The sequence below is a fragment of the Toxotes jaculatrix genome, chromosome 10, assembly GCF_017976425.1.
Source record: "Toxotes jaculatrix isolate fToxJac2 chromosome 10, fToxJac2.pri, whole genome shotgun sequence".
In the NCBI taxonomy this organism is placed as follows: Eukaryota; Metazoa; Chordata; class Actinopteri; family Toxotidae; genus Toxotes; species Toxotes jaculatrix.
The window spans coordinates 23628126-23640209 of record NC_054403.1 but is presented as its reverse complement, the minus strand read 5'-3'; the positions used below and the strand labels follow the sequence as shown (position 1 = coordinate 23640209).

Below are 12084 nucleotides of genomic sequence, written 5' to 3'. Positions count from 1 at the left end.
CTGTACCACTCCAACAGAAAAACAGCAAACCCCACTGCATTGCAGATTTATAAACATTGACTTTTCAGTTGTTTGAGCCCCACAAACCAGTGTGGGTCAAAGGTCAAGGTCTGCATTGACAGGCCTGACACTGAAGAAGTTAAAGGCTGACCAGCAGATACTAACCCTCTTCACCAGCCGCTGTAAAATGTGCCAGGTCAGCCTCCATCTCAGAAGGGCTTTAGCACTATAATCTGTGGATGGTAAGTCCTGAGAGGTTCAGGCTCTCTCACAGTATGGGATGTTTTCATGAGATACTGCGTGTGACTGTGTGTGTGTGTGTGTGTGTGTGTGTGTGTGTGTGTGTGTGTGTGTGTGTGTGGTGTGTGTGTGTGACCGTGTGTGTGTGTGTGTGTGCATGTAGTGTTGGCACTCCAGCAATCTAGAGCCCCAGGCAGGAGAAATGAGTACTTTCTTTTTTAAAACTATTATCTTGCTATCATTAGGACTGCCAACTGTCAGGGATATTCAGAGTGAGGTTGTGAGTGTGTGGGTCATTAACTAGGCCATCTGAATGGATTTGAAAGGTCTTATCCAGCATTATGGGTGTTTGCAGAAAAAGAAACATATATGTATATATGTAGCCAGGATTTAGTCCTGTGTAATGCGTTCTTGTGAATATTGTCCTGCCTTAAATCCAGGGAGAAAGGGCCAGAAGAGACAAGGCTGACAAACACTTAAGTTTTGCTCTAATTTATATGAAGGAAGGGCAGTAATATCTACAGCTCAGCAATAAATCGTTGTCTTTAAGGCTAGCCTTAGAGCTGAGAGAAAGAAGCTCCTTAGCTCAATTGAGAATTCAGAAAACTCCAGTAAAACCTGCAGCTGAATGGTGAATGGTTGCAAGAGACTCAAAACCAAACCTGGCAATTGTCACTGTCTTCATAGTTTCGCTAAAAATATCTTTTTCCTTTAAGGAAATGAATTCTCTTTACAGCCGCCTGAGAAATGTCTTGATGTACAAGTCATACAATTTTTACAACTTAATTGAGATACTATCACATTAAATTCCCCCATTGACTTTTAAAGCCCTTATTCCCCAGCAGATTATTGCTGTTGTTATAAACAGACGAGAAAATGAAGACAGGCTGTTAAAAGCTTGTATTTTCAGAAAAGAAGCCTGATTAAGATCCCGCAGAGGAGGAAATTCAATCTGATCTGTTGCTGTTCAACACCCAGCTCTTATCAGGGAGAGCAAGGACTGACGTTTATAGGTTTATACACACAAGCACACAAACACTCTGATATACAAAAATACACGCAAACAAACAGCTGAAACAAGACACAACGAGGAAATGTCAAAGTGTACACATGCAAATTAAACTAATAAACCCCAAGAAAATAACCTGATGTGTTTCTGTGATTTTGCCCAGGGTCAAACTAAGCAAAGTGTGTGTATATATGTATGTATGTATATATGTATGTGTGTGTGTTTGTGTGTGTGTATGTGTGTGCGCGCGTGTGTGTGAAGGGCCTGAGGGAATCTTGCTGAAACCGGAGTCTATTATGTGACCTCCACTTAATCTGCATTCCTATTGTTTAATCAGCTCCCACACCACCGAGTGGGCTTCTAATGAGGTGTTGACTCTTCCACATCATCCCCCAAAACACACACACGCACACGCACACACACACACGCACACACACACACACACACACACACACACACACAGGGGATCGAGGGGAGAGAAGGGACAATGCGCCCTCTCTAGCCCCTCGAGACGCTGATAGAGTTAATTAACTGTCTGAATTCTCACCATGGGTGTTTGGAAGACATCAACATGCGACACCAGTCAAACACTGTGTGTGTGTTTTTTGTTTTTTTTTGCTTACTGCAGTCGTGGCACTCTTTCAAACACACACTCAGAAGCTGTCTGGAAACTCAATAGTCAATACAGCTTTTCGATCACATTAACCCTACACAACACATAGCTCAAAGGAGGAAGTGTATCAGCGTTACTATTTGTTACTGGCTAGCCTTCAGCTCATTGAAGGAAACCTTGTAGGATCCATTATAGCTACACTTTTTCTTTGCTGATTCAGGGACTTGCTGAACAAAGCTGAAATTAGACTGGAAATCCCTTCTAGGTCCATTTTCTTCAGCGGTGCTATAAAGTGGTTTGGTGTGGCACTGAAACACACACGTCTTAATAAAGGCACCCTCTGACTGATTCTGTGCTTCATGGACATTTGTTTTCATTTAAGTCACCCAGGTCGCTCCGCTGTGTGGAGCCGGCATGCCACCGCTCATCAATAACGCTGAGTAACAGCCTGGGCCAGACTGTTTTGATCAAACTGGACTGTCTCCACTTCTTCTTTATGTTTTCTTGTGCTGGTACAGATCTAAGTTTTTGACCAAATATCATCCATTCACTCGCAGGCAGCCACACAATACCTGACATGGTAATACTTACTAATATAGAACTTCATTGGCTTCATGTCTCTCATAACGCACCGTCTCACACATTATCCTGCAGGGACAGAGAGGAGAGGGAGGGGGAAAGTGGCAGTCAGAAAACAACACAGGGAAATAATAACTTTACTTAAATAAAAAGACCGGTTAACACAGTTATAAAACAGAGAAAAAAAAGTATTAGATCAAATAAAAAACCTTTAAACTACGGATTTCCCACTGAATTAGATGCAAAGTCAATGGGTCACATTTTTCAAACGTAGTTCTCTGATTTTGGGATCAAAACCTTTTTCCTCCTGATCAATGAGAAAAAATCACCCATTTAAGGCTTTCCCAGGATGCCTCCAGAGAGGACAAGAATGCCTCAACATTACAGGCAGGCTACTATAGTAAACAGTAGCTGATCAAAATACAAAAGGTTTCAAAAATAGCTGGGGGCGTCATGTTGAAGCTCCATTGCACAAGGACCAAAAAAAACAATCCTGGCTCTAAAAAAACAAGTTGCTGTGAAAAAGAATCACAGAAGAAAAACAAGTCATTCCTCCCAGATGAAATGAAGAGAAGAAAGAACTATAACATAATCCCATAGTTAGTGCAATGTCTGGGAGTTTTTTTTTGTTTTTTTTTTTAAAGTCAGGAAAACCAAAGTTGTCAGGAGAGGTGGGCTGGTCTGTGGGACCACGGGGACATTCCTCAGGATCCAAACAGGGAGGAGGGAGAGGGGTTACTGTGGGGTGGGAGGCCTCTGAGGGGTCACACGGAGGAATGTTCCAGCTCGCGGGTCATGTACTGTTACATTGTTCCCTCGCCAGTATAATCCACACGTATGCACACAAGGCATGCTGGGAACATCTAACATGCACTGTTTGGAAAGTCTACGCCAGACAGAAAAGACTGGAAAGCTAACGTGGTGACAGGAGAGCAAAAGGCAAAATCACACAGGGGGAGCAGAACAGCATGTTCACGTCAGTTTAGGCTTCAGTGTTTGCTCTGGTTTATGTAAAAATAAACTTGTTTTTTCAGTCTTAAATATGCAAAACTGTCCCATATCGAGCCTGTTTTTGACTTTTATTGTCCCTCACTAGTGATTTGTATCATTGATTGTGCTGCAGTTATTTTCTTGACTGTATATAATGTCAGAAAATAGTGGAAAAGGCCCATCACAACTTTGTTAAGCAGAGATGGGGAGTGGGCTAAAGAGGTGTGGTTTATCAGATTCTGGGTGGTTTTCTCAGAAGCCACAAAAGGCTTTATACAGCACGGGTTTCAGATGCTGTAGTAGCTCCCGAGACCTGTACACAGACTTCAATGTGTGAAATCAGTGGAGTTCCCCTTTAACAGCACCTGACCTGAGGGCATGCGTTGGTTTCAGCACTTTTGGTTCCCTGATTTTACAACAGAGTGGGTCATTATGAAATTAAAACCTATCTGTGTGTGATGTCAAACCACTGACAAACAAAGAAACTTGCAACAGCTTTTGGGGAATTGAGACATGAATGTGAAACAACTGTGCACCTGTCAAAGAAAAGCTAATGAGAGAAGGATTTTTTTGGATGTGTAGCAAGCATGAAAAATGCAAGCTCACTGCTGTGATTCATATTTTGGGGTCAGACTTAGCTGAACACAAAGCTAAATGAAGCTGGAAGTTGTTACACTTCATATTACATGAATGAGCCCACGCCTATAAGAATCAACAGATCTTATCATTTCGTAATCTACAAAAGCAATAAGACCAACAAACGTCCACCATATTTTGTTTTTAGAGAGTAAAATCACTGCAGCCAACAAGTGGTTTTCCACCCCTGACTATAATTGTTATGGAGCTGTCACTGAGGAGCTGTCACTGTGTTTTAATTTGCATCGGAAATTCATGCAACTGGGATATCAGGCTCTAAGTTATGTTAATTAAGTGACAGGAATGTGTACAGACACTCACCTCAGCTGGTGCTCTCGCAGGTTGGACAAAGCCTCCATCCCATGGAGATAAGAATAGACAATCTCCAGGTCCTGAGGAAGAAAAGCAAAAGTGTTTTCAGACACAGGAGCTGAAGTTGAAAAGTAAACATCCAAACAAATACTGGGACTTAATTAGAGGTGAAATGATAAGTTGATTATGCAGTTAGTCAAAGGACATAAATTTAACCTGCTTCTTTTTTTTTGATTATCAATTCAACATAATATGGTTTTCTGGTCTCAGCTTCTCCAATAAAAATATTTATTGCCTTTCTTTTTTTTTATATCATTGAAAAATAAATAAATAAATAAATGAACTTAGACATTGTTCCTTATTAAATAACTCACAATCAATTACGAGAACTATTAATTTTTTTGTTAGTTAAGCTATTGCTTATTCAACTGATCATTTCAACACTTTCCTACAAAAACATATTAAAACGCAGCCGCGTCATGATTACGTATTCATATCAAAACTTACTGATTACTGATTGTTCATTCTACAGAGGTCAAACTGGTTTCTCACACAACAGAAAACATTTTACAGGGACAGTGACACTGATTTGTGAGAGTGAACACTGGAATAGAAAGCAATAAAGCACCTCGCAGTGGAAAAAATAAAGGAACTACACTGCACAACTATAAACTCCCCATTCAATTACTTCATCAAGTGACCCAGTGAGCGACTCTCAGATTGTTTGGCCACAGTCCAAGTCAGAGGTGAAACAAAGTGGCCCTCTCTGAGAGCTGGCAGCCCGCACAGCCACTCCACTGTCTATTGGTACACACTGGCAATGACCGTGTGTGTGTGTGGAAGTGCTGGTTGCGGCTACTGGGATGCCTTTGTCGGCGGCAACTGGACATAGATGTGGTGACGGCGGAGTGGAGGGACAACAGAGTCTCTGTGTTACGACCTCGCCAGACACACAATCGCACAAAATGAAACCACACAGAATGACCGCCCTGTCTTTGGGTTATGTTTCTGAGAGCAACAATCTAAAGCTTATTGGAAATTTTATGAAATGTTGACCACAACAGATGAATAAGACTTTGTTTGTGTTGGTTTGGTGTCACAAAATGTCCATGTGAGTAGAGGAAAAAATGTCAGAATCTCCCCAGTGTTTCTATGCAGGCCTGTCTATGATTTGAGAGACTACTACTTTCCTCATTATCACTGTACTGGTTTGACTGGTGTGAGCTGAGGTTCCAGCCAAATCAAAAGTCTGACCAAAGCGATTATTATTATACTGTTCTACAAATCAAACCCGACAAAACTCATGACCTCATGACTAACAAAATAAACAACCGCTAACATGCCACCACAAAGGTATGAGACAAAGAAGACACGTCCGAAATGTCCTGCCTGTTTACAAGGTCGTAGCTAAATTCAACGCTTCCCATTACAAACAACAAACCTAAACTCTAGCTTTTCTTTTCTTTTTTTTCAGGTTTGGCTTTAAAGAAGTGGACACAGAAAGAAAACAGCATTGTCCTGGGGGCTGCCTGGCCCTGTTACATCACACAGAGTTATCCTCACTAACCAAATCCGTATGTTCAAAGTGTCTGTGGTCAGTGAAACACAAAGAACAGGAGCAGTCACTTAACAGAGGCAATGTTCTGACATCTACTGCCACCTACTGGAGGACTAAGAAACTACAGTCTTGGATAAGTGACATTTCTTCAGCTCGGTTATCTAAAGATGAGGGTGACTATTTGGGCAGCCCAGTTTAAAGAGTGAGATGTTCATCGTACATGTGTATATTTAACTTTGTGCAGATGTGATCTCATTTGGTGCAGTGGCCCACTTGACTGACATGTTTACACTAGCTCCTTTGCATTTAAGGAATCTTTTACAATTCAGTTTCCCATTTTAATTTAAACACTGAGAATGACCAAAGGCAACAAACTAGACAGGCAGAGGGTGTTTGTGAATAACTTTCAGTGACCTACAACAGGAAGGATGATATTAAACTTCACTTTAACTTCAGAAGAACTGAAGTATTAAATAACCCAGACAGAGAGGCAACCACTAGGTGGCAGTGTTGCAAGTTTCTTTTTCCCCTTATCCCACAGTGACATCACAGTGAATAAAACAGCGCCACTCAAATGCAGCCTCACTGGGAGAAATATGCAAAACCATCAATTGTGGCTTCAGTCTCAAATATTTCAGATTGACTGTATGGAAAGAATGTAAAGGACCCCATCTTTTCCACTCCCTGGGCCCTACATTTTCCGGTCTGAGTTTCTTTCTTTCTGGCCTCCTTTCAGCCAGAGCCAAACACAATCACCACAAAGTGCACAGAGAGAGGATACATGAAGGTTTTAGGACACAGCCAGTAGAAAAAAATTCAGTAGAAACATTCAAAATATTACAGACCTTGCATGGACTTTAATTATTCAAACAGCTAATTTTTAATGCTTTTTCCTTTTCGTACTGAGATCAAAAGCAGACCGTGTTTGATCTGTGCTTTCAACACCACTTCATGTTCATTCCCATCTTTAGCTGAAAACAGGACCGACGATTGCTCACAGCACAGAAACAGGCAGGAAGAAGATCAGACCAAGTGTACTGGGTAGTTTAAAGTAGGACATGCTGATGAAGGCTGCATCCAGCCAAAATTCTGCTCATTGTGTGTGCTGAGTAAAAACAAAGCTTGTTCATTTTTTAAAAACTGCTGGCTTTTGGGCTTTTGGAGGGTAGCTCAAACTCCCAGGCCACACCATAACCCCATCTAATCCCTCCCCCTTCCTTTTCTGAACTAATCCTTCCAGGAACACAGGTGGCCCCAACAAGAGTAGGAAAAACATACCAAAGACACTGCTCTTGATAAAACCTTGAGGACACTTCGAAGCTGGTGGCACAAAACTAGTCATGGCGTTCCTCGCATACTAGTTACATACTGTCAATCGAACCACTTCCCCAGATATTTCTTTTCAGCACAGTATGTCACCACTTTACACCTTCGCTTGTCAGACAGATGGTAGCAGTGCAATGCAGCCAAACGAGTGGAGCCATTTCCTTTCCAGAATACAAATTAAACAATAGCAGGCCTTGTCTTCCCTGTTTGGGCCCTGAATATACACAAACACACACACACACACACACACACACACACACACACACACACACACACACACACACAGTGACCACATCGTCTTCCATTTTCCACCCATTATGTTATGTTGGGCCCCAGAGGGAGAGGGTGCAGTGTCAGGCTTGTTGGCAGCCTGCTGAGTGGCAAAGCACTCAGTTTGCAAAGGGAGGTCAAGGAAGTTGTGATGTTTTTCCCACATTGTGTTAATTGAGCCTTGGTAGGAAATAAAAGAGCCTAAGATCGCAGTGAAAACGAATACAGTTTCGAATGAAAAGATATCACTGTAAAAGGACAGATCAGGGACACGGAATGATGGGGAAAGTTTGTATTTGCAGCATAGTTTTTAAATGTGTTTCTTTTAAAATTTAAAATGTTAAAAAGAAAATATTCACACTGCATATAGTACAATACAGTAAGATTATTTTCTTGATTAATTAATAGTAGTTAAATACTCCATTTACAGACATGTTGCTGTCTGATATTGCTTTACTTCTAAGATACAGCTGCAAAAAATTATTTTCATTATTTTCTCAAATAATCATTTAATCGCTTTGTCTTGGATACGTCAGAGTAACTTGCTTATTTAGTTTGACCAACTGTTCAAAACCCAAAGATATTCAGATAACTATAAAATATATATAGAGAAAAGAAAATTCTCAGGTTTAGTAAGCTTTGACAAAAGATTAAAAGATCAATGTTCTATCAAAAATGAAAGAGATGCATTTCAAAATTGTTACAGGTAATAATGTTATTTAATAATGCTTGTTTCAATTACTTCAGCAGCCCAGGGTCATCCCAAACTCAGGTTAGAAAACGCCTTTGATTTTCTTATCTCTTAACACAACAGTGTCTGCTTGCCAGATAGGAAGCTTTTCTCTGGCCGGGCCCTTTCACTGTGGCACAAACGGCCAATCCATTTATTCATCTGGCTCTCGCTGAGTGCAGATAGCAGACCTCTTCATGCATCTATCAGCCACTGCAGACAAACATCAAAGAAAGGGGCTGAAACCTTTCAGAAACAAAGGGACACTGTGGGAGAGATAAACAAAAGACTCAGGTAGAGAGGTGAAGGACATTTCTGGTGAGCGTCCTCAGTATCTGATAGATGTTCAGACACTAAATTTTCAACACATGCATGAGTCTAAAAATACATGCTTCACTAACATATCTCGTTTGGAAACTGGTATCAATGTCACTTTTTATTTGAATTCTCAAATTCTGTGGATAGAAATCAGCATCTGATCTGTTAATGAGAGCCAACAGGCTGAGGTAGCAAACTGCAGGTGGTGATGTTATGTTTTAATATGTAAGAGTGAGGTTTAAGTGTTATAAAGCCATAAATCCAGGCACATGATTGCTTTGTCAGCGATGTGCTGCCCTCACTGAGCCATCCAGCAGAGTAAATCAATGATGGTGTCTTGTTTGTTGACAATACTAACAACTACGACCTCTTATCTAACTGCAGTCGAGGAAATCCAAGTGATCTCAAATATGTTTGTTTCTATCTGGCTGAGCTGCAAAACATGCTCTTTTCACCTGAAAATATATCAATAGAGTTTTTTTTCTTCTTTTCTTTTCAGTTTCTTCAATGCACAAGAGCTCGAGAGAATTCAGATTATGATTTTCTGAAAGATTTTTGAGAAAACATTTTTTTTAAAATTAATTTGTCTTTCTGTCTGGTCAGCCCTTGTGCCTATGAAAGGCTTTTGGGTATGACGATGATGTACTGTATGTTTTTGTGGCCAAAGAGCAGGAATTTTTTTTGTGGCCGTCATAGCTTCATGTTGCATTTTGTGGTGACGTTTCAGATGCTGGAGTATACTTCTCGTTTTACCCTGTAGAGCTGCAAGTTACAACAAATGTCAGACCAAGTGTTGCCTTCAGTTGTCTTGTTTAGTCCCACCAAGAGTCCAAGATATTAAATTTTAGACTATGTGACTGTATAAATCAAAATCATGGTTTTACTACATTTATATATTTATTTAGGGCTGCAATAAACAATTACTTTCATTACTGATTTTTTTTTGTCTATAAACTGTCCAAAAAGTAGTGACAAATGTTCATCATGAAACATTTTTCTCCCTGTATTTGTAAAACCAGAGAGTTTGTCTGCCAACTTCAGCTGAGGAGGCTGCTATTCTTATCAAACCGAGGGAAAGAGAGAGGAACAGAGAAAGACAAAATGAGAGAGAGAGACCAGGGTGGTCGCCTACTGTGAGGCATATGTGCCTCTGTCAGCACTGCCAGGCAACTCGTAAAGAACTTGTCCGAATGAGTTTTTCACAGAGTAACATCTCGCTGGAAAATTGTGAAATCTGCCAAACCGTAATCATTCCTTCGGTCCACGGTGCTGGTCAGAGGAGCAGGCCTGTGAGTCAAATTTGTAAGTTCAAATCTAACAAACTACAGAGAATGACTCACTCTCTGTCATCAGCTACATCTTGGATCCTTCTGAGTTATTGAACTGTCTTGGGTTTGTACCAAAATGAGAACAGGACAGTGGAACAGGGAAGTGCTGACAAAGTGCACAAAACCTCAGAAAGATCTCGACTTGTGATTGAAAATAATGCACTTAAAAAAAAAAAATCACTGCATTATACTGCTGCAGTTTCTAGTTAGCAAGCGGCTGCATCTTCCTACTAGTCGGCTCATTACACCATCCCTGTCTAAGATGCTTACGACCTTGATCCCTGGCAGTCAAAGAAGGAATGGCCGCTCTAATCACGGCACTTTGCACAGGGAGGATTTGTTGTCGTTCTGTTTCAGAAAATAGCTGCAAAAACCACAAATTAATCCCCTGCGACTTGGGAGTGAGGACGACCTAGTTTTATAACAATTGCTCACTTGTCACTGCAGGGTGAGCTCTTCACTCCATACCTTCACCCTCTGAACTTTAGCGTGGCTGCTTCAAGGTTGGGATCAAACAACGAGGATGTGGTACGCAAAAACATCCCATTAGGGCAACATAACGCTGATAAAAGAAATTACATCATAATTTCTGTTTGAACTGCAAAACGTGGACTTTTGCATTTTCCACATTACCTTTTTTTTTCAGTGGTTAGCACAAAAGAAAATACTAATGCCCAAGTTTTTCTTCATTTTAAAGCAAACAGCAACAACTTTCTATTTTTAAAAAAATTGTAGGCTCGTGTCCCTCGGAAATGTATTCACTCATTAATTCCTTCACTCATTCAACATTTTTGTGCAGCCCACACAACACGCCATGATGCTCAGCATTCCTTTGAAGTTTTGACCTTTTCCAGGTTGGCCTTTCTGTGCCAATGACCCCTCATTCAGAGATGCGCTGGTATTCCTGGATCCTGTTACCGTGACAGTGGAGGGGCCGTCTTGTGTGTCAAGACGGGGTGAGGCTAGCATTCCTCGGATGACACTGGCTAGATAATGTCTCGGTGTCCACACAACTAACTGACACACACACAGACACATATAAGGCCTTAATTGGCCGTCTCAGCTGAACTGCAGACAACATCTGGAGAATCAGGTTCTTTCAGACATGAAGCACACAACTGGACACAACTGTGCTAGATCCGTTCTCACCTACTGGAAATACACCGTTAGTTTCAGACAATGGGTTCAACAGTTCTCTTCCTGTGAATTCCCCATACAATGACCTGCTCATTTAACACATGGGCTCAATTGGACATGACATGGACTTTGTACTAGCAAGCTAACAGGTTAAAGTCTGTTTAAGGTCTGGTTCAACTGATTTGGACATCTGTGTTCTTACATACAGAACCTAGATGCATTCAGGGTTGCTGTGCATGTGTGAAAGCATTATCAGTTGAGCCTCCCACCCCCCACTGCTCACTAACCTATAGAAGGTACTATATAGCATATCATGTGGAGGAGCCATATGGGTCGGCTAGGATCCTGCTGGGACACTAACAGTCTTAAAAGATACTAGGGCTGCAACTAACCACTATTTTGATTATCAGTTAATCTTTATTGATTAAGTGAATAATTGTTTGGTTCCTGAAACCTAAGAAAACACAATTTCTTACAATAATTATAATTTCTTAAAGCCCAACTAGATCCTTTCAAATACCTTGTTTAGTTTGAAAGCAACATCCCGAGACAGAGATCACTGTCACACATGACAAAAAGAGAGGAGGGCATTTTTACTACTAATTTTGACATTTTATAGACCTCAACAATGAAACATCAATAATGAAAATAATCATTAGCTGCAGCCCTCATTTATACAACAGCCCATCAAAGCACACTGTCTCTCTGGTCTTACTGGGGTTCATTAGTTAAACAGCTAAATGTCATCTCCATTAAAAAACAAGCACAAAGTCAGTAAAATCATTCCGTGATTTTTTTTTTTTTTTGATTGTCCACACTGGACTTTAATGTGGCGATGCATGAAATGAAATGTCAGCCTCATCAATGCCTGGCTGTCTAATAAAAAGCATATGTCTGCATCAGAGACTGAATAACGATTTAAAGCAACTGTTGGAGCATAATGAGGTGGACAGAGCTGCTGTGTGAGGAGGTAAACAGCCTGTAGCTGTGTAACGAGGTAAACAGACCACTGGGAGTCAGACAGCCAGTGTTGAAGGT

General features: G+C 40.9%; 1 protein-coding gene across 8 annotated transcripts in view; it reads right to left on the bottom strand.

Annotated features, from left to right (window-relative positions):
* rapgef2b (Rap guanine nucleotide exchange factor 2b) overlaps positions 1-12084 on the bottom strand; it is a 95922-nt gene that overhangs the window by 65334 nt on the left and 18504 nt on the right. For all 8 annotated transcript variants that reach the window (XM_041047843.1, XM_041047850.1, XM_041047846.1 and 5 more), the window contains exons 2-3: positions 4389-4459; positions 2454-2510 (exon numbers count right to left, since the gene is read on the bottom strand). In XM_041047843.1, coding sequence (XP_040903777.1) covers positions 2454-2510; positions 4389-4459 — 128 coding nt within the window. The remainder of the gene's footprint in view (positions 1-2453; positions 2511-4388; positions 4460-12084) is intronic.